The 23,621-nt window shown below is 40.1% G+C and overlaps 1 protein-coding gene across 2 annotated transcripts in view; it reads left to right on the forward strand.

The window, feature by feature from the left end:
• DSE (dermatan sulfate epimerase) overlaps positions 1–23,621 on the forward strand; it is a 90,323-nt gene that overhangs the window by 13,708 nt on the left and 52,994 nt on the right. Inside the window, exon 2 of one of the 2 annotated variants that reach the window (XM_032846416.1) lies at positions 13,130–13,598. In XM_032846416.1, coding sequence (XP_032702307.1) covers positions 13,183–13,598 — 416 coding nt within the window. In that variant the 5' untranslated portion in view covers positions 13,130–13,182. Of the gene's footprint in view, positions 1–13,129; positions 13,599–23,621 lie in introns of those variants that run through there. The other variant, XM_032846417.1, reaches the window with a different exon arrangement.

Below are 23,621 nucleotides of genomic sequence, written 5' to 3' on the forward strand. Positions count from 1 at the left end.
GCTTAGGTGTTGTGGCAGTGGTGAAAGCGTCTGGATTCTGGATGTATTTTGAGGGTGGAGTCAATAGAATTGGCTGATGGTTTAGACATGGAGACAGCGTGGGTAAGGGAAGGAGGGGGAGTTTGGGCCTCAGTTGCTGACAGAGTTGATTGCCAGTAACTGAGACGGGCAAGCCCTGAGAAGACAGTGCCTGTGTCTTTCAGTTAATTACATGTATGTATCATTGTTTTACAAACCAAAGCTGTGGTATTCTGAGTTTTGATTATGATTCATAAGAGGACGTTTGGAAAGTACTCAGGGATTTTGGTGCCAAAGAACTATGATCTGTGAGACAAAAATGAGAATTGAAAAAAGTGCATATAAAAATGTTTGAGAATGTTAAAGGCAGCAAAAAAGTTAAATGTTGTCATTGGTGAGTATTTGAAGACTAGAAAAATGGAAGAATGCTTGAATATAAATAAGGAATGAAAAAGATCTTCATTATAGAGAGAAAAGCATCACTCTCCAAAATATACTCCGTATACATACTCATGAATGTATATATACACTCATCCAATACATGAAATTTTTATTTTGATTGAATAAGCTGGAATTGAAGGTTTAATGCCAGCAAATTACTTTCCCATGAAACTCTTTTAGGCCTTTTGCCTAACATCTATGTGTTTCATTTTTTTGGATAATAACCTACAACTTTGAGACCATCTCTAAGTCTCATACTGTATATTTTGCTCTGTCCTTTGCTTCAACAGCAGGATCCTTGGACAGAATCATTCTTCTGGGGATAAATCCTAGAAAAATAGCAAAAGTTGAGCACCAAAAAAAGATTTGGTGAATAGTATCCCAGTACTCTCTAATGGGGCCAATTGTATGGCAAGACTCGCACTTCTAATAAGAATTTACATGACTGGACTGAAAAGAAGACTGGGGAGGGGGTTCCCCAAGACCACTGCCAGACCCAGTGATCCACTAGAAGCCACTCACAAAAAGGTATTTTAATCATGAATAAATATGGTTTGACACAGCCAAGGATACAGATTAAAACCAGCAAAGGAGGGCGCCTGGGTGGCTCAGTGGGTTAAAGCCTCTGCCTTTGGCTCAGGTCATGATCTCAGGGTCCTGGGATCGAGTCCCATATCCAGCTCTCTGGTCAGCAGGGAACCTGCTTCCCTCTCTCTCTGCCTGCCTCTCTGCCTGCTTGTGATCTCTCTCTGTCAAATAAATAAATAAATAAATAAATAATCTTTTAAAAAAATCAGCAAAGGGAAAAGGTATGTGGGGCAGAGTTCAGGAGAAACCAGGCACAGGCTTCCGGTCTCCTCTCTTTGTGGAGTGGCACGCCTGATCACAGTATGCGACAACATGTGCCAAGTGTTGCCAGCCAGGGGAGCTCACCCCAGCCTTGGTGTCCAGGGCTTTTACTGGGCTCCATTCGTGTAGGCATGCAGCACCCACATGACTGACTTTAGCTATTCTGAGTCTAGCCCCTCAGAGCAAAGATAGGAGTTTGTCATCAGTCACACTGTTAGTATAAACCATCTGGTCATGCTGGTACTACCCAGCCTGAGGCCGCAAGTACACAAACAAACTTGAATCTGGTAGAATAGAACAGGCCTTTTTTAGAAATTTTGCAGGGTTTGAGTGGTGGGCCTACCATTTCCTGCATAGGGTGGTTAGCATGGTAGGACCTTGAGGATGGTATTCGTGTTTCCTAGAGTCATTATCAGAGGCTAACCCTATAGGACCAGATCCTGGAGGAGAATGATATCAGGATGTACCCCAAATATACATAGATTTAGCTAAATTCATAAATGAATGACACTGAGTAGATTACAAAGGAGAGGTTAAGTGTTTTACAGTACGTAGCCTGAGAATCTGTAATTGATGTCATGGCTCATTCCATGGAGGTTTGCAGATACTGGGCTAGAGGAACAGGGGACCTGACCTACAAGGACATGTGGTGTTGACTGAAATCAGGAAAGAGACGGAAAGGAAGAAAGGGAGCCTTCAAGTTGACCCTGCAGCAGAGGAATTGGTTCATTCTAGTCTGGAGGCGGAGAAGTCCTCTGATCTGCGCTCTGCAGGCTGGAGGCCAGGAAAGGTGTCGGTGTAACACCAATCCAAGGGCAGAAGAAGACTGATGGCCCAGCTCTGGCCAGGGGGGCAGGCAGGCAGAGAGTGTGGATAGAGTGAGTGCGCATGAATAAGAATGAATTCCCCCCATCTTTCCTTCTGTTCAGACCCTCAGTAGGTTGAATAAGGCTCACCCACATCAAAGAGAACAGTCCCCTTTACTCTTATTTAGTCTGCTGATTCAAATGCTAGCCTCTTAATGGCACCACTTGCTGGAGACACACCTAGAAGTAAAGTTTAGCAGATATCTGGGTGCCCATAGCCCGCCAAATGGACATATAAAATTAGCTATCACAACTGGTAAGAAAGAAAAATTAAAGGGGGGAGAGTTGGTTATAGAATTACAGGTAGTTTTATCTACAAATTCTAGGAGTTACATTACCAACTGAAAGTTAATGTGTATTGCCTTTTAGGGGAAGTAGAAAAAGTACTTCAGTCAAACATCAGATTTTTTTAAGTTACATTTAGATTCAAAGTGTTTTTTTTTTTTTTTCATTTAAATTTTGTCAAGACTGGTGTTTCTATATGTAGGATGATTTTTTTTTTTTCTTTTAAAGATTTTATTTGTTTATTTGACAGAGACACAGCGAGGGAGGGAACACAAGCAGGGGGAGTGGGAGAGGGAGAAGCAGGCTTCCCGCTGAGCAGGGAGCCTGATATGGGGCTCGATCCCAGGACCCTGGGATCTTGACTCCAGCTGAAGGCAGATGCCCAACCACAGAGCCACCTAGGCGCCCCTGTAGGATGTTTTTCTGACTATAAACACATATGTGTCATTATGGTATATCAGAAAACTTTATCTCTCTATATAAATATTGGTTGATGAAGAAATAGATTGAAGACTTCTTTTCTTTTTCAGATGTGTTCAGTTACTTGCAATACGTAGCCTGAAAGTTATAAATGTGCCGTTGAGAAGGAAGAAGGAGAAACCTCTTGGCTGCAGATACTTTGTATTTGTGAAAATTATTTGATATTTTTAGGCTCCCGATGACTCTCTGCTAGGTTCTGAACACACAATGCATTGTACCTATTTTAAAAATAACATTGTGCGTGTGATAGTTTAGTGAGCGCTTCCGCCTGGTGTCATGGCACACTTCCTCTCCATTGGACTGACCTTGGTTTCTCTGAGAAGAGGATGACTGCTAGTACTTACTGAGCACCTTCTAAGTCCTAGACACCCTTTTAATGTTTTAGGTGTATCAGCAAATTGAAGAGCACAGAAACCCTATCAGGAAGGTATTATTTTATCCAGTCTACTTAGGGAAAACAGGCACCTCGCTAAGGCTGTGGTGGCACTGGGATTCAGACCTTGGAAGTCTGGCTCCAGCCTGTGGCCTCAGCCACTAATCATGTTCTGAGGTGAACAGTGATGACTAGCATTTTTGGGGAAGTCTTAACCAGAAGGTGTTAAGTGCTGTATAAGTGTTATCTCATTTAATCTCCCAACCGTTATATGAGATGAATACTATTTTCATCTTCATTGGAAATGAGGGACTGGGTTTCGATAGTTGGCTTGTCTAAAGTCACAGAGAGGTAACAAAAGCCACTCTGATCCCCCCACGAGCTCTCTTAGCCACGTCACCGGTCTGCCCTTGTCGATCTATGGCAGGAAGAAAAATTGTGCTTTAGTTTTCATGATTATTTATGGTTTTGTTTAACTGTTGTTTGAAATTATATGAAGTTATATTTAGCCACTAGCTTCATTCTCTTTATCTTCTTTTCTATGCTTTATATTTTTAGCCAGTAATACCAGAAAAGTGTTTTCATGGTTAAAGCTATTGCTGAGAAAGCCATAGCTGGTTTTGTAGAACCTTCCAGAGAATTTGTGGTTACTTACTGTTTAGAAGAATTGTGAGGAAAAAAAAATTGTTAATTTTCTTTTGGGGCCAACTATAGTCAGTTAAATAAATTACGTTAGACTAAGGGAGAATTCCTAATCATTTTTATTGTCAGAATAATACAAGTTCTAAAGTTTAAAATGAACCAACTCAGGGGCTTGTGAATGGCTCAGTTGATTGAGTGGCTGACCCTTGATTTTGGCTCAGGTTGTGATCTTATGGTCATGGGATTGACCAGTGTGGGGCTCCGCTCCTGATGGGGAGTCTGCTTGGGATTCTCTCCCTCTGTTCCTCTTCCTGCTCATGTTCCCACAAATGTGCACCCTCTCTCAAATAAATAAATCCTTAAAAAAAAACAAACCCTGAGAAAAATCATTTTCTTAGATTTTTATCTTATAATTGTTAAGAGCAGAGCATAATTTTTCTTGTTTACTTTTTATCACTATGCCTAGCAGGGTTCCTATATTTAATAGCTTCTCAATAAATAGCTGAATTAATTAATTAATATTTACAAGAAATTCTTACCCCTGACATGGATGGGAAATTGATCCTCCAGCTCTGGAAAACAATGCATTGGAAAACTTAATGTGCATAAATTACTACTTTTTTAGGGACACCTGAGTGGCTCACTTGGTTAAGCGTCTACCTTGAGCTCAAGTCATGATCCTAGAACCCTGGGATGGAGTCCCATATCAGGCTCCTTGCTCAACAGGAATCCTGCTTCTCCCTCTGCCTGCAGCTCCCCCTACTTGTGCGCTCTCTCTCTCTCTCTCTCTCTGACAAATAAATTTTAAAAACCTTGTAAAAAATTACTACTTTTTAAAAGCTTTGGAATACCAAAAAGAAATACACTTAATTATATTGAACATTATATTATCTGAAAATAGTATCAGAATAAAAAATTTCTTAACCATTTTATTTACTTATGTATTATTTTAAAGTATTTTATTTATTTGACAGAGAGAGAGAGCATAAGCCAGGGAGAGGAGCAAAGCGAGAGGGAGAAGCAGGCTCTCTGCTGAGCAGGGAGCCAGATGCAGGATGTGGGACTCAATCCCAAGATCCAGGATCATGACCTGAGCTGAAGGCAGATGGTTAACCAACTGAGCCACCCAGGCACCCCCCAGAATTTTTTTTTTTAAGGATTTTACTTATTTACTTGAGAGAGAGCAAGGGAGAGAGAGAGAGAGAGAGAACATAGAGGGAGAGGGAGAAGCAGAGTCCCTGCTGAGCAGGGAGCCCAATGTGGGGCTTGATCGTAAGACCCTGAGATCATGACCTGAGCCAAAGGCAGACACTTAACTGACTGAGCCACCCAGGTGCCCCCAGAATTAAAAAAATTGAAAATACTTGAGCATATTGTATTCTAACACCATCATTAAGAAGATCAATTAAAATTGTAATAAAGAGGTACCAATTAGAAGGTGTTCAATTGTTAGACTGCTAGGTAAACTAGTATTTACTTAGAGCTTAGAAAGTATAACCAACCATTTCATTTTTCTCATTTAGACTTTTTATAGGTAAAATTAGCTGCTTCATTGATCTCTTCGGTGACTTTGTAGCTTCTCCTCCTCACCTCTACCCTGCTTTCTCTTTGCCTCCATGAAAGAACAGATTTTACTTCCTTCCTATTTTCTGTAAGACAGTCACACTCTCAAAAAGTGGATCTTATTTTTTTTTTAGGTAATACCTTCATTTATTTTTTTTTAAAAAGTAACGTCTGTGCCCAACATGGGGCTTGAACTCATGATCTCAAGATCAAGAGTCGCATGCTCTACTGACTAAGCGACACAGGCTCCCCCAAAGCTGGATCTTAATGGTTCTTAGTTTTGTAGTAATGCACACCAGGCAGAGCTCTACCACGAAATGATGCCTTCAGTTTGATAGCCACTAAATTACTTACTCAAGTAGTCCTCTGGTGAATGGGAGATGGAGCCTTCATTTTAAACATAACTTAGGTTAACCATTCTTCTCATAGAAGGAAGTTATATAGTGTTCATTGTTGGTCTAGAAAGAAGTGAGCTTCAGATGACATTGTCAGAAAATGTGTTATTTTCACAAAAAACTTTCCCAGGAACAATATAGAAATGGTCTTGGGCTGCACAGAGCTGCACTTAACTTACAAACCTAACTTAAAGTTTCTCGAATGTTGAGTGTGAAGATGGTGAGTACCATTATTATACACAGTGTGGTTTTGCTGTGTGGGTTCAAGGCTGTAATTACTCCCTCAGTAGTGTGTGTAAATTCTTGGGGGTTCCATATGCTATAATTTCATATTGTGGATTTTGTTTTGGAAATGACTTTTTGGGGAGACATATTTCATTTTACCCTAAATAAGGAAAACAATAAACCCTCAGTAAAAGGGACTTTTCATTTTGATTAAGAGCCCATGGTTTTTAAAATATTCTTTTTTGGCTGAGTCTACAGGCTTTTCACATCAGGGAATATAATTTTAGCAAATGATTGTGTAGTACCAAAACCATATGTTTTCTTAGGATTTGATGTATGTAAGAATAATGTTAGATTTATTTCACTACAGAAATTTACCAAGGACATAAAAGGTTTTATTTTGATACTGAGGTAAAATTATTTTTCAAAAAAAGGATCCTAATTATACATTTAATAAAATTGAAATAGAAAAGTAAGGAGAACTTTAAAAATATGTACCTTCCCTTCATTAAAATATGTGGAAACAGTGAAGTAGTATGTGTGAGACCACAGCAAGATGGTTCTCAAATACTTGGAAATAGATTTCTCTGAGAGTTAAATCCTAAAAATAGGTTAGAGAAGGAAATGTGCAGCTCTGTGAAGGTATATGTTAGTCCTCTCAGGGCGTCAGAGTTTGCCTGAAATCTGACTGGAGGCCTGAAGATGAGGGAACTTGGTTTTCAATGGAGTCGTAGTTGCTAACTTCTATAGCACCTATACATTTTCCAGGGAAATGATCCAAGGTCAGGGGCATTCTGTTGTCTGGTTTGCAGGACTGTTTTAGCCCCTCATGGATACAGGCACATCCAGTTCTAGTGTGGGAAGTCTTTAGCTGTCCTAATCAGGTACCTGGCTACTGGGCCTCTCCATTGGCTTGGGCAAACAGGAACATGTACTCTCGAGCTAAAATCGGCGAGGGTGGTGGCAGGAGCTGTGGGGTATGAACATTTTGCTCTTTCCTAAATATCATTACAATTCAATTTAAAAATTTTTGTTTTTAATGATATCCCAAGGGCATCTGTGACAGATGGTATAGCGCAGCCTCCTTTCAAGCAAGTCATGGCGGTGCTCTTGACTGGTTGAGTTGCCCCAAGCCCAGGGCCCCTCACCCGGCAATTTTCAAATAATTTCACTACCTGTGTGGTTTTCTGATGAAGCCAGAAAATATTTCCCAGTCTGCTTGATAGTTGTATTTCTCATCAATGAAGGCACTGACGTTGTGGTTCTATGTATGTTCGGGGAGGAGGGTTTTAGTTTTATTAATATCGGATAGCATGTCCAGGATGATCAGCTGAGATACTGATGACATGGCCTGAGTCAACTGTTTACCTTATCAGCTCAGGCAGGGCTAGCAAATGTCTCCCAAGTACTCATGTAGCATTTCAGTCATATAAATTTATCGCTAGGAAACACTCTCCTGCCAGAGATTTTATTTTCCAGCCCCTGTTGTATCACTGGGCCTTTTGAAAGAACATAGCAAGAAGCAGTCACCTTTTATACCCCATGAATTATGGGCCTTGGGAGGCAATCAAATTCAGATACCATTTATTTAATCATTATTCTTTTCTTTGAGGGCAAAACTCCTGGCAAATACTTGAAAAATCTCAAGGGTTTTATGCTTTCTTTTCCAGCGACTGTTGAACTTACTAATGAATGATGTCTTAAAAAGTCAGGAGCATCGTGTTTGAGTTTCAGATGAGTTTCTAAAAAGTGACATTGACCTTGCCCAGTACTCAATATCTGTGATTCCCTTTCTTTTCCTTATAATATTCCGTTTCATTAAAAAAAATATTTTATGGATAGGTTAATATACTTGCATGTCTGAAACTTCTTCCCTTTTATTAAAAATATTTATAGAGTTCTTCATGTCAGGGTCTATGCTAAGTACATCACATAATATTTAATCACCCTGTGAAGTTGGGATTGGTTTATGGATGAGAGAATGGAGACTTTGGGAGCAGGAGTCAGTTGATCAAACCTAGCAGACAGCAAAGCAGGGATTTATTCTTCTGTCCATGCCCAGTGTTAATCATAATGCTGTGCTCCTGGGACTTGACACATGCTGTAACTGCATTTTTAATCCATCTTAATTTGGAACATGTTTTATTTTCTACAGGGTAAGGTCACTCTTCAATCCTTATGCTTTCTGTATTTTCTAAAGCCAGGGAAATTGAAAGAACTTTTGTGCTACCATGTGTTTCATTTATAAACAGTCCCAGACCATTTGGAAACCTACTTCATTTTGAAACTTGATGTTTCTAATAGTTTTCAGATCTTTTCCTTCTGAACGTATTCTTTCTGTGCTTTCTTTGTGTAAGGATGGCAAAAATGGAAACTTTAATGTCACTGAGTATTATTAAAAATTTGGTTAAAGAAAAGAATGTTGGCTTAGGATTTAAGACATGGGTTCCAGTTCTTCCTCTAAGATACTGTTAGAGTATCAGTAGACACTATTAATACTGTTTGTCACATCAAGTTATCGTAAAGTAAAAGATCAAATATGTGAAAAGCATTTCACCAAAATTTCTGTGTGTCAGCGATCATGATAGCTACAGTGGATTGTTGGAACCAGGATTAAAGCAAGATACCTTTAGGCTTATTGTTGCTTTGTGAGGACCTACTTAAAATAATTAGAATTCAGGCATCTTGTTAAATACTTTTTATAATATTTGGCTTGGTGTAAGCATACTGTCCAACTTAGACTGCTGCCGAGACGGGCTGGGCATTCAGTCAGGGGGTTGATCAAATTGCTATCTCAGTTATCTGGTAGTGACAGGGTAATTCGTAAATGACTATATTGTACTCATCGATTAGGTGAAAATTTAGGAACGTTTTGCTTTTGGAGCTGTGTAGAGTGAGACAGAAGAATGAGAAGAAAACCAGATAACAAAAACTACTGTGTTATAGTGGAAGAGAAGAGAAAAGGCTTTTAGGGGAAATGAGGCTCCATATGAGTCATTCAGAAACATCCTGAGAATTGAATTATGGGTAAACTGAAATATTAGTGGCAAGTACCACATGGGCAGTTAGTTGCCCATGATGTTGCCATGTTGAAAATGCCATGCTCTTGAGCTGGACTGAGTGCACCCTAAAGATTTAAGGGAGCCAGCAGTGCTCTGCTGTGTCTGCAGCACATGAACTAGGGGGATAGTGGCTTGAGAGATCACCCACAGACATCTGAAAGTACAGACTTGTTCCGTGTGTGTGTGTGTGTGTGTGTGTGTGTGTGTGTAGTGGGGCAGTGGGAGAGTCAGAGTTGGCCCTTCTGGTAAACTCAGTGGCCATTGTTTCACTTAGCATTTCAGCGTCTCCCAAACTTTAGTCATTAGCTACTACTTTCAACAATTTCTGCCCTATCCATTTTTTTTAACTTTTAAATGTAAATGTGTTTTAAACAAAAACTATATATTTTAGATTTCTGTTGAAATCTCCAGTTAGATGTACCAGTGATGGTTTTCCCATTGAAATAAGTTGGCGTAAAACCTGTCCATCTGTGGCCCACCTAAAATGATCGTGAGAATCTCTCCTTTCATGTAACTTCAGTTCTTCTCTCTACAGAGTGGTATGCAGAATGCCAAGGGTAAAAGGGGAAATCCAAAGACTGGAAATGTGCGGGCTTTTCAGGGTGATTTACTGGACAGATTTAAGACGGCAGATGTCTCCCTTTAGGTTACCAGTTTAAAATAAGTTTGAGCGGGGCGCCTGGGTGGCTCAGTGGGTTAAGCCTCTGCCTTCGGCTCAGGTCATGATCTCAGGGTCCTGGGATCGAGCCCCGCATCGGGCTCTCTGCTCAACAGGGATCCTGCTTTCTCCTCTCTCTGCCTGCCTCTCTCTGCCTACTTGTGATCTCTGTCTGTCAAATAAATATATAATCTTTAAAAAAAAAAAAAAAAAAGCCCAACAGTTCCATGTGATACAGGTTTGTGCTAGATCCAAAGAAATGAACTCTTTGGATAGATCAACAAAGGCCTTAATCTCAGAAGACAGTAGAGGCAGGGTGAGTTGAGGGCAGTATGAAAGGAAGGCAACACACTCTGTGACATGATGAACGCTACAACCCTTTCTTCTCAGGCTGTCTGTGTGCCTGATTGTTCTGTGGAATTTCTGTGGGGTCTGCATTGGCCCATGTGGTATCCCAACAAGAATTTAGGTTTTGAGTGTGCGGTAGCTCACAGCCTTGCTGCCCTGACACCCTCACGTGAATCTGAAGCAATAAGGAGGGAAGTTTCACTAACAGCTGGCATATGGAGGGGGCGTGATTCCCAAACCAACATGGTAATGAGATTCTGGGCTTCAGGAGCAACTTTTCTTGTTTAAATATACTCAGGCGTGACCTACGCCATGGGAAGCAATGTGGCTCACCTCCCCACATACACCTAGGACGTGAGCTACACATTCAAAAACCAGTAGTAGAGATCTTCTGTACTCTTCATGTAGGGGTCAATTAAAGGAGAAACTTCCAATTCATCCTCACTTTGGGCGCCTAAAAAACCTCCACGATGTTCATTGCATTGATAACTGCATCCAGTTTTAGGCTTTGGGGCATTTAATATAGGCAGGCTTTTTTTTTTTTTTAAATTATTCATATGAGTGTTCAATGAAAAGAGCAAAAAATAAACCTCGGGGTGGAGGGTGGGGGTATTGGGACCCAGCATTACTTTCGACCCAGTCATGTCTCTGTGTTGCCAGAGACCACACCCCCCTCAGACAGAACCATGGAGGACTATTTCTTTTGGCCAGGTCTCTGACCTTGAAGGGTCTAGCCAGCCGCCTGGAAGCTTTGGGTGCTAGACATAATACGAGTACAGTCCAAGAAGTATTTCTATTTTATATATTTTATTTAGCATGGCTATACCAATTTTTTATTAATATGTTTGACTCTTGAAATACATCTAAAATGCTTTGTAAAATTGCTGCCCCTGAATTTCATATATATGTAATAGTCATGTATATTCATATTATATATATGTAATAGTCATGTATATTCATATTATATAATAGTCATGTATATTCATATTATATATAATATTCATGTATATTCATATTATATATAATATTCGTATATATTCATATATTTGTATATATAATATTCATATATTCATATTATATATAATATTCGTATATATTCATATTATATATTTATAATAGTCTAAAACACATTCAGAAATACAAAGAATACTAGAATTAATGGCAACATCTGTAAGTAATGCCATATTGCCTTTCTGTTGGAGATACAGCAAGTTGAGAATAGGGACCGATCTCCAGTGTATGTTAAATCTTTGCTTTTCTTCCTTTTGAATGTGACGAGGCAGCTTTTCCTTAGAAAAATAGTTTGTGTTCAGCTGGGGAGGCTGATTTTTCTCCATCAGTTTCTCTCTTTAATAATTGAAAACTACTGTTCATTATTTACATAAAACTGTCTTTTTCTGGTCTGCTTCCTATAACCTTTCCCCTCTGAAGAATTTTAAGAATTCCCTTACTTTCCTCTGGGGGATTTTATGCTTGCTTTATCCCAGATGTGGGACATAGACCAGGCTGAGGTTTTCTGTTTTTTTGTTTTCTTTTTTTCTTTCTTCTTCTTCTTCTTTTTTAAAATATTCTTATATTTGAAAGATGTTCTTTTAACCTGTGCCACCGGAAAAAGGATTTTTAAGAAAGTTAAGCAGTTAAGAAAATACGAGCTTGGTTTCAACGTCTGACTTACCGAGTAACACCAAAATCCCATACGCAAAATGAAAAAGTAGACAGCGGTTTCAAATAATAAGGGGAGAATGTACACGTGTTATTTCAGCCTTTTGATTCTGGGATTTTATTTTCTGAATGAAGCCCTGTCCGTTTCTAGTCCCGGCAGCCCCTTGTCTGGCCTTTCCATACGCGCCTGCTGATGTCAGCCCAGGGAATGCATGGGTTTGGCTGTCTGTTACCCTGCTTTTGTCTTTTCTGTCCCCACCTTCTGCTGACACAAAGAGGATATAGACTTACTCATAATATTTTGTCTGCTTGCACTCTTACAGTTGTATTCATCCTAATCCCTGCTTCGGAGTGTAGAGTGTTAGGAAGCCTGAAGAAGCCAGAATGATGGAGCCTATAATTAAGACAGGATCTTCTCTTTTTTCCCCGATGTCCATTCAGATTCCCAGACAAGATTTCGCCACCAGCTTTTGGTTATTGTGGTTTTCATATTAATGTCTAAAAAAATACCATAAGATGTAAACTTTCTTGAGTTACAAAATATGAGAAAAATGCCAAGGAGAGTTTGTCTTCCCAGCATGAGCAAATATTATGTGGTTTCCCCAAGTCCAAAGTTCTATTTTCCTCAATGAATACATGTCTGAAGTATCATGTTTACTCGATTAAGTCATCAATAAAATTATTAGATTTCTTATCTGAGTGTAGTTTTATTTTTTTTTTTTAAAGATTTTATTATTTAGAGAGAGACAGAACATGAGTGAAGGGTGGGGAGAGAGAGGCAGAGGGAGAGGGAAAGGGAAAAGCAGACTGCCCACTGAGTGGGGAACCCCATGTGGGGCTCAATCCCAGGACCCTGGGACCATGACCTGAGCTGAAGGCAAACACTTAACCAACTGAGCTCCCCAGACACCCCTGTTTGAGTATAGGTGACATACAATGTTATATTAGTTTCAGGTGCACAACTTAAGACATTTGGCAAGTTTGTACATTATGCTATGTTCACCCTAAGTCTAGCTACTGTCTGTCACTGTAAAATGCTATTATAATATCATTGACTATATTCCTTATGGTGTATCTTTTATTCCTGTGACTAAATTATTATGTTATAGTCTCTTCCTAGTTCACATTTTTGTTTTTTTTTAAAAATCTGAATTGATAAGCTTTAGTTTTTAATATATAGACCTTCTCCCAGTAAGCAAGGTTGTCTTTCCTACTTTGTCCTGTTCCCCTGTTGACGTCCCCTTTTCTTTTTCCTCCTGTAGGATCTTTCGAAGATGGTTTGGCTGCCTGGGAGATTTGGAGATCTGATGCCACGATGAGGACTCACACACGGGGGGCTCCCAGTGTGTTTTTCATATATTTGTTTTGCTTTGTGTCGGCTTACATCACCGACGAGAACCCAGAAGTCATGATTCCCTTCACCAATGCCAACTACGACAGCCACCCCATGCTGTACTTCTCCAGGGCGGAGGTAGCAGAGCTCCAGCTTCGGGCGGCCAGCTCCCACGAGCACATTGCCGCCCGGCTCACCGAGGCTGTGCACACCATGCTGTCCAGCCCCTTGGAATATCTTCCTCCCTGGGACCCCAAAGACTATAGCGCTCGCTGGAATGAAATTTATGGCAACAACCTGGGCGCCTTGGCAATGTTTTGCGTGCTGTATCCTGAGAACATTGAAGCCCGAGACATGGCCAAAGACTACATGGAGAGGATGGCAGCTCAGCCTAGTTGGTAGATTTTTGTCTTTTTCTTCTTACTGTATTAACTCTGCAATTTAAAGAAGGAAACTATACACAATGAAATCTTAGAGGCCAGATTTTCACATACTTGTGTGAGTGAAGGGGTGGGGTTCCTTGTTATTTGTGGTGTTAGTGGCTTATGAATGGCCCATAGTTTGAAAAGACCCAGTCATGTCCTTGTTTAAAGTTAGCAGGAAAATATTTAGATACAGCCCAGCCAAAGAAAACATAATTTGCTGTGTTGAGTAAATACTATTATCTTGATTGTTGAGAATTCTTTCCTCCATGTTTAACAAGCATATGTTATGGTCCTCTGGTGTTAGGCTCTTATTGCCCCCCAAGTGGTTAAAACGCTCTGCCAGCAAGAGATTTCTAGCTAATTAAGATTTACTTAAATTTTATGACAATTAGGAGCTAAAAAGAATTGTGATAGGATTAATTGGCGATTTATAAACAAGATCTTATCCAGTAACTACCAAACTGCCCAAACCTGTAGGAAAACCTGTTGTATAATTATGTGAGGGATTCTAACTACATAGTAATTTATCTTCAGATGTTCTAAGATTTGGAAACAAACTTGCTGTCCCTTTTTGATGAGCTTAAATTTATTTTATTTGTTCATAATGAATATGTCTGCCTACTTCCAGAAAAATATGGGGTGGTGGGTTGATTAGGGATTCTGTGGGTATTCTTAACCAAATTGTGTTTTAATACATATTTATGGTACAATTGCACCAAAAAAATTACAAACTCTATGAAATACCGTTTTACAATTACAGAAGCTTCTTCTTTATAGGGCTATAGGGAGCTCATTTTTAAATGCTTAGAAAAATCAGTGAATGCATTTAATGCTGTGATGTGTGACATCACACATATCATAGGAGTGAAGAATGGTCTTTTGCAACTTTTCTGAATTCTGTCAATGTGATAACAAAATTTAATTTTTCCTAAATTTCTGCCAAAATGATAAAAATGCTATTTGCTTATAGAGTTTGAAGGATTTTCTGAAATTTCTTAGTGAAGATGATTATGGAAGACTTGCCATTGAATCCATAGTAGAGCTGAATTTTTTTTTTTTTTGAAGATTTTATTTATTTATTTGACAGAGACACAGTGAGAAAGGGAACACAAGGAGGGGGAGTAGGAGAGGGGGAAGCAGGCTTCCCACTGAGGTGGGAGCCTGATGTGGGGTTTGATCCCAGGACTCTGGGATCATGACCTGAGCTGAAGGAAGATGCTTAATGACTGAGCCACCCAGGTGCCCCCACAGAGCTGAATTTTTAAGACTTACTGTGAGATGCCTGGGTGGCTCAGATGGTTAAGCATCTGCCTTGGGCTCAGGTCATGATCTCCAGGTCCTGGGAATCCCAGCTCAGCGGGGAGCCTGCTTCTCCCTCTACCTCCACCTTTCCCCCTTGCTTGTGTTCTCTCGTTTCTCTCTCTCTCAAATGAATAAATAAAATCTTTAAAAAAATTTGCTGTAGATATGTATAATCATTTTGAAGTTTATAATATTTTAAGTTGAAAACATTTTTATTTGGTTTGTTTCAAAACTGAGCTGTGTATGCAATAGTTTCTGATTTTGATTCTAATTAATTGATTTTACTCTATTCTTGACATCAAGAAAGAAAATAAAAGATGTATGAGAATTTATTTGCTATTTGAATTATAAGATTATATTATCAAATGTTATAATTACTTGACATTGGTTGAATTGGTTAAAAATGGCAACCATTACATACTTTAGGGAGAAGACCTCCACTGCCTGTAGAGCTACTTTTCTTTTAAAGTCCCTTTTTAGATAGACAAGTTAAATAAGATACTGATGAAAATGTTCCAGAGAAGAGTTACAGTAAAAAGCCATCTATTTCACTTCATAGCAGAGTAGATAACTGGGAAGTACCATTGTTTCATAGAGATTTTTTAAAAACACAAATACAATAACATTGAGAGAATTATACAAAAGCAGTGCAAATGTTACAATATAAAGCATTCAGGAGTATAAATACCAACTTGGATGAGTGCTATCATTAGAGAGGATTAGACTCCTAGGATAAAAGAAGGGAAAATTAAATAACTTCGAACAAAACTGGTCATTTCCATATAGTTTCTGCAAGTTGAGATTTGCTAGTTATTAGAGGTATGTATAAATTTGCCAGAAGACTAGTACTTTATTCATGACAGCATTGATAAAAATAGGTATAACTCTGTGTTGTTATTTGGTCACTGAGAAGCCAGTCTGTGATTTAATAGAGCTGAACAGCTGACCTCTTTCTCCTAAAGCTGAATGTCAGAAATGGAAAATTTACCTTTACATCTGGTTTCTAGTGCCAGAAGTGATCTTAGCAGAAAAAGTGGAGCTACTGGAACATTTTGTCTTGGCAAGTACTGTAACTAGGTTCTACTTTTAGATGATTTTATGGAAATTTTAACTTTTTTTTTTTTTTAATTTTATATATTTGAGAGAGCACAAGTGGTGGGGAGGGGCAGATGGAAAGGGAGAAGCAGGCTCCCACTGAGCAGGGAGCTTGACACGGGACTCGATTCCAGGACCCTGGGATCATAACTGGAGCCAAAGTCAGACACTTAATCCACTGAGCTACCCAGGTGCCCTGGAAATTTTACCTTTTTAGAAGCTACCACACCCAACCCCTAGATTCTTGTATTTTCATTTAGATTTATAGTTGAAGTAATCACTTTTTGTCAACTTAAATGTTTTTTCTAATTCAGCTGTCTGTTTAAATCAACTAATTTCATATGTTCCCACAATGCAGAGAGAAGTATATTGTGGATGTTGTCACTGTCTTAGGATATAGTTCACCTATACGAGTTTCAGTGAGAAAAAAAAAAAAAAGAACTAGCTCTTATTTACCAAAGATTTAATATCATAAATTTGTTTAGAATGCTTCCTGCAATGGCTTTATCAAACTGAATACATTTGCCATTTTCCTTGAACGGCATTTCTACTCCTTTTAAAACCAATGACTAAATTGTGTTCACTCACTTATTCAATCAACTAACTTTTATTGAGTATCTACTGTGAGTCATGAACTAGGCTGGATACCAGGGATTCAAAGATGCAGTAATAGCCAAGAAATTGTATACGTCACCCCTAGAGTGAGGAGTGCAAGCCTTGGGTATTTGAAACCTAAGCCAGGGCTGTGCGCTCTTCTCGGAAATGAGTGTAAGGATCACTTAATGAGTGGTGTCATCAGTTTCATTCATGACTTAATAAGCGAAGGTCTGTATGGTGCGCACTCTGGTGTGGTAGAGAAGTGCTAACTCCAGAGTCTTTTTTTTTTTTTTAATTTTATTTACTTATTTGACAGAGGGGGAGAGATCACAAGTAGGCAGAGCAGCAGGCAGGGGAAGCAGGTCCCCCGCTGAGCAGAGAGCCTGAAGCGGGTCTCGATCCCAGGACCCTGAGATCATGACCTGAGCTGAAGGCAGAGGCTTAACCCACTGAGCCACCGAGGCACCCCTAACTCCAGAGCCTTATTACAGCCTGGATTGGACTCCCAGCTCTCCACTCCTCAGCTGTGGTACTTCAGACAAACGTTCTTCATTGGGCTGTGCCTTTAGCATCCTGATTCGTAAAGTGGCCACAGCAGCAGTATCTCCCTCACAGCCTTGTTAGGAGGATTAAACAAGGTAACGGAAAATATTTGGTGCAGTCCCAGTCACCTAGTAAGCCTTCAGTAAATAAGAATAATGACATTAACGATAAGTAGCGTTGCTGTTATTTACTCAGTACTTAGACCCTGTTTGGCTTATCATTTAGTATATGTGGGCTCAAAGGAAATAGTATTGGGGATTTATTTGGAGATTATATTCATCTTTGTTCCAATGCCTCTCTAAACTAGAACATCTGTTTAACTCACAAAATTTCCCCTTTGGCTTTGTTCCATGAAAATGCTCAGAGATGCTCCCGAGGGCCCTTTTTTAATGCACAGAAGAATCTGATGCGAAGGCCAGTGAGGAAAGCTTAGTGGAATGTAACAGTGATGTGTCTTTTGTCTGGTATTAAAAAGTAGTACATCTGAGATACACGTGCATACAAATTTGTTAATATGGTTCATTTGAGTATTTTGTAAGTGAAGAGCTAAAAGGTGGCATCTATATATTGACTTATTTAAGGCTCTTGGGCCACTGTGAAAGAAAAGTTAAAGAAAAATGTTGTCTGATACACTGATCCTGCTTTTTATGTCCATTTTATGTGACACGTACCACAAAGTAGAAAGGAGATCTGGAAGATTGGTCGTGAGGATGGTAGTGATTGAAAACAGCAGCATGCAAAACTTCTTTCTTCTCTTTGAGTTACACTCGCGTTTATCTCCCCCACCCCCCACCCCCGATGATTGGGCACCACGGAAAGATGGGTCCTGTCTGTGTGCAGGGTCTGCCTTTGCAGAGATGCCCCGACCTTGCTCACACACTCTGTTGTTCTGACTTCTGCTAAGGCTCATATGTTCTTCGTAACAGGAAAATTAACAGTAATTTAAGCCTGTTCTTAGCCTACGTCTAAAAATCAGATTTAAAAAGATGTCATTTTAACTTAGCTATAAAGTGGCAAATCATTTTCAGCACCACCAAAAATGTCTCTAACCTTTGAATGAATAGCCTTTTTTTGGTCTTCTATAGATCTCGTCTTCCAAATGAGAACTAGGATTTGTATTTTACATAAAGGGTTGTATTTTATATAACTGAGTATTTTATTATATTGGCTCTGTATTTTATATAAAGGCTTGATGAGACCTAAATATGCAGCCACTTGAAGAAAACTTAATGAGCTGAGACCCTAAGTCTAGAGCTGGTAACAATAGAAAATGCATTTTAATTCACTTCAAGTGAATTCACTTTTCATATTCTGTTGCCTAGTCACTAGAGCAAGGTCTGCATATGTCAGTTGGCATATCCCCATATGGTTGATTTCTGCCTTCAAACCTTACATCAGTTAAAAAAGAACACAGATTCCAAATAAATATTCTCCATTAGCCACCCCCCCAAAAGCTTAAACCTTAAGGTAGAAAAATAATAAAAGCAGTTCTTAGTACAGATTTAAAAGAGATACCTAAAAAGTCAATTTTTGGAGTTTGGGGAGTCAGCACATATTACTCTACTTTCTTAAAAATTATATATATATATATATATATATATATATATATATATATTTTATTTACTTATTTCTACTATAGGTTTCCCCCAGAAGATTAAGGAAACAAAATACAAGATTCAAATTAAAAGTAGCTGACAAAGAAAAGGGAAGAAAAATGTTGGGGACATCAGCTGAATTAGGAATGAGACAGTTGCTAAAATGTTGCATCTCACAGACCATGAGTGGTCCAAAGTGGGCTCTGGGTTTTTTAGCCGTAAAAAGAGTAGGCTCAGGAAGTTTTGAAGTGTAGAGTGTCCATGGATCAAAAACAGATCAGTTACTCTATAGAACTACTACTCAGTATCAGACAGAATTATCTCCTGGGTTTTATCCCCTGGGTTTTTTGTGAAGAACCTTCACAACGGTCTCATGAACATCTCTACAATGCATATGTGATGGGTTGCAGGAGACTCTTTTTTTTTTTTTTTAATTAAGATTTTATTTATTTGAGAGAGCACACAACCAGGGGCGGGGAATGGTGGGCAGAGGCAGAGTGAGAAGCAGATTACCCGCTGAGTAGGGGGCCTGATGTGACCTGAGCGGAAGGCAGATGCTTAACTAACTGAGCCCCCAGGGCGTCCAGTGAGGCTGTTTTGTGCCAGATCAGACTCAAGGCAGGGTTGTGGCTTTCACTCAAACATGTATCCTCCACCTCTTAGCATGGTATTATGTAGATTTCTGTCCAGTGAATGAATGAATGAATAGCATCCCTGGTAAAGCATCTCCAAAATGAAGTTCATTGAAATCCAGGTGGGGGTGGGAGGGATGGATCTGTGGTTTAGCCTCAGGCCACTTTGTCCCCTCGTCTAGCTAATTAATCATCCAGGAGAATCTTGCGTACTTATCAGGCAGCCTCCCTGTACATCGTGCGTCTCACTCAAGCTCATGATAGATGCCATTACAGTCCTTAGGAGGTTCTTGCAGTGATCTGTGACTAAAAACGAGCCAAAGCAGCAAAAAACTCACGCAAATGATTATTGGAAAACACTACAGATCCTGAATCGCTTAAGAAAGGCTTAGTTGGGGGCACCTGGGTGGCTCAGTGGGTTAAGCCTCTGCCTTCAGCTTAGGTCGTGATCTCGGTCCTGGGATTGAGCCCTGCATCCGTCGCTCTGCTTGACAGGAGTCTGCTTCCCTCTCTCTCTGCCTGCCTCTCTGCCTACTTGTGCTCTGTCTCTCTCTGTCAAATAAATAAATAAAATCTTTAAAAAAAAAAAAAGAAGAAGGGCTCAGTTGGGGCTATTTTACATACTAATATGAAGAGATGAATGCATTTAAAAGAAATTTAAGATAGGATTGTAACAAAAAGGCCATGTTCAGCTCTCATTGATAGTGTCTCATTATCCTGTGTGCATTTCCAGGTAGGAGGCTTTTGTGTAGGCATTGTGAACCCTGGAGAATGGGCGTCGAGGACTGGTCTTTGGAGGCCAAGCAGTGCGGGTGCCTTGAGTCTGCCGTTGTATTTCTTCCGCAGGTTTTTTAACCCCTGTAAAGCTCAGTGTCTTCATCTGGAAAATGTGGATGATCCTTCTGGTGCAGTGAGATAATGCACGTAAAGCCCTTCGCATTAGGTACCTGGCACAGAGTTTTACTAAAAACTCTGTTGTTATTACACGGAAATAGGTATGAACATGGAGCTTGATTTTCAAGCTTCTTGGTACACAGGACCCCGTTTTACCTGCTCTGTCACTCTGGAGTTGTGTTCTTGAGAAGGATTCACTGTGAATCGCGCTTTCCTCCTTTCTTCATAGTAGTTTTGCTTACTGATGGTCAGCAAATAAATCACAGAGGAAAATTACTTCACCCTTGCATTGGAGCCAGTCAGCTACAGGAAGTCAGTGCTGGTGAGGGAAACAAAGAAAGTTGAACTTTTGGACAGAGAAGTAATTGTATTTTCGTTTGCAGCTGACTGAGTGCTGAATCCTAACCGGGCGGATTGCAGACTTCTGGAAAGTGACATCTGAGAGTGCATTTGCAAAATAAAGTAAAATAAACTAATAAGGTAAAATGAAGGAGAGAGAAAAAGAAGAGCCTCTGGCATGTAGAAATGAACCAATCCATTTCATTCCTGGACATTCCAGAATGAAGTGTGTGCCTGTCTTTCTTAGCAGAGCCCTGCTGGGCTCCGAGTACAGTTCCCTACAGCTGTTTCACAGACTTCTTACGTTTCTGAATCATTCGTTAAGGCTGGGAATCCAAGGAAGGGGGAGGGTGTAGCTGGGTTCCAACATGTGGAGCCCCAGCACAGTGAGTGAAAAGATCAGGTTTTTCTCTCATGACCTTACAGTGGCGAAGACTGGGAGGCTTAGCCCAGAATGCACCTGGAAACCATTGGATTCCAGGAAACACATCCAGTGGACCTGGGGAAGCAAATGCTGGGCTCTCAGAATACCCAGCCCCCAGTTCCCCCAGCTTTTTCTCATTTCTTTTTATCCTTCTTTTACCCTTCCCCCACCTCTCTTTTTGCCTCTCTTTTCTCTCATTTTCATTCTGTAATCTGAAAGAAGTCATCCCCTTTTACCCTACTTTAGATCCTTGGAAATAGAAGACTAAAACTGATGACTATGAGGCTTTTTAAGATGGTTAGGTTTTTTTTCTTTTTAAGAGATCCTACATTTATTTATTTATTTATTTATTTATTTAAGTAACCTCTACCCCTGATGTAGGCCTTGAACTTAGAGCCCCAAGACTAAGAGTCTCATGCTCTACCCAACTGAGCTAGCCAGGCTGATGAACGTTATGGAAACACATGCTAGGAACCTGACCCACTGGGACTTCTCTTCTTGAAGGCTATTTAATAGGCAGATCATTGCTGCATAATAATAAACAAAACTCCTGGGCGAGGATTGAGGTCAGGGGACCCATAGCAGGATGAAGCTTATGAAAAGTTGCTAATCGAGAGGCAGCATGGGGTGTGCAGATTAGATGAGCGTCTCCTTTAGAGTATGGTAGTTCAATACATGGCAGACAAAGTGCTCTCCATATATTTCAAATACAAGTGAGGATAAAGTAGTTTTAACAGTGCTTCTTTCTAATAACAAATTTAAGATATTTTATAGCAGCTATAATCATACACAAGTGAACAGAAATCCAAAGTTAATTTTCTTTGGGGGATCTGTTTGTTGTTTGACTCTGAGAGTCAGTATTGGTGATGAGTGACCCTCTCTCTCCTACCTCCTGACCTTTTAATGTCATTTCCCTTTTTAAGTATAACAGGGGCTTTCAGAGCAGCCAGAGAGAGCTGTGCTTAAGGCCAGGGGAATCCTTGTCCCTCTTTTGATAGGGTTCTAAGTCAGAGTCCATCGCCTCATATATACAAAAAGGGCAGCACCAATGTTCCACATAGTCTTAACAATCTGGCACTTAAATGTTTCTAATATGAAAAACTTACTAAGCATGAGGTTTGAATTTTGTGCATTTCTTGCCCCTTATCTTGAGAGAAGATATTAATTGGCAAGCATTGCCTGTGTGTCTGTATGCTAGTCCAATGATGCTTCATAGCCATTTTTTTAAAGTTGGCTTTATCTGTTAAGTAAAATAACTGTTCATTTCTTTTTTTTTTTTTTCAAGACTTTATTTGTTCATTTGAGAGAAGAGAGAACAAGTACAAGCCAGGAGGAAGGGGAGAGGGAGAAGCAGACTCCCCGCTGAGCAGAGATCCCAATGTGGGGCTTGACCCCCAGGACTCTGAGATCATGACCTGAGCTGAAGGCAGAGGCTTAAACCACTGAGCCTCCCAAGGGCCCAATAACTATTCAGTTCTAACGCCACTAAAGATGTAGAGTCTTGCTAACATTAGGTTCTTCCTAATGCTGTGCAGATATTTATAACTTCTAGAGTGTAATCATGCCATGAGTACGCCCATGGGGTCTCTTATACGCCGGGTAGTTCATTTTACATTAGTTATCTTCAGAATGGCTTTTTTATTTCCTCACCTCCTTCTGCCTTATCCATTAAGGGGACTTGTTTCAGCCATGCTCAACAGACTCTCATCCCTCTGCCCTTTTCCTTTCCGGTGTCGATACGCAGCATTATGACAGCAGGAGGAGACATTGTTAGAGGCTGCCAGATCTTGTTTATCCTATGTAAGCTGGTGGTTTGGAAGCTTTGTGTGTGGGAAGGTTTGGACGGGGAGGAATCAGGAGGAGGGGGACTTAGGTAGAAGCTCTTAATATCAGTCCAGGGAGGAAGTGAAGACCATAATTAAGACAGTGATGGTGGAAAGACAAAGGAGTGACTTAGGACAGAGAATCTGCATGGAGATTGATGGCGTTTGAGGCACTTTGTCTCACAGTGTGCTGCCTTTTTATTTTTAGATTTATTTATTTATTTGACAGAGAGAGATTGAGAGATCACAAGTAGGCAGAGAGGCAGGCAAAGAGGGAGGGGGAAGCAGGCTCTTTGCTAAGCAGGGAGCCCAGTGCGGGGCTCGAGCCCAGGACCCTGAGATCATGACCTGAGCCGAAGGCAGAGGCTTAACCCGCTGAGCCACCCAGGAGCCCCAGTGTGCTTCTTTTGTCAGAATTCTGTAAATATCCTTTTTTGGGCAGGGGGAGTTAAAAATTGTCTCTTTTCCTCTGAATCTTGAGTTTAGACACCAGGTTGGGCATGAAGCCTACTAAAATAAGTAATAAAAATTTAAAAAATTGCGGCGCCTGGGTGGCTCAGTGGGTTAAAGCCTCTGCCTTCGGCTTGGGTCATGATCTCAGGGTCCTGGGATTGAGCCCCGCATTGGGCTCTCTGCTCAGCAGGGAGCCTGCTTCCCCCTCTCTCTGCCTGCCTCTCTGCCTACTTGTGATCACTGTCAAGTAAATAAAAATCTTTTAAAAAATTTTAAAAATTGTCTTTATTTCATATCTG

This window comes from Lontra canadensis, unplaced genomic scaffold (genome assembly GCF_010015895.1).
Source record: "Lontra canadensis isolate GAN:19392208 unplaced genomic scaffold, GSC_riverotter_1.0 scaffold175, whole genome shotgun sequence".
NCBI classification, from domain to species: domain Eukaryota; kingdom Metazoa; phylum Chordata; class Mammalia; order Carnivora; family Mustelidae; genus Lontra; species Lontra canadensis.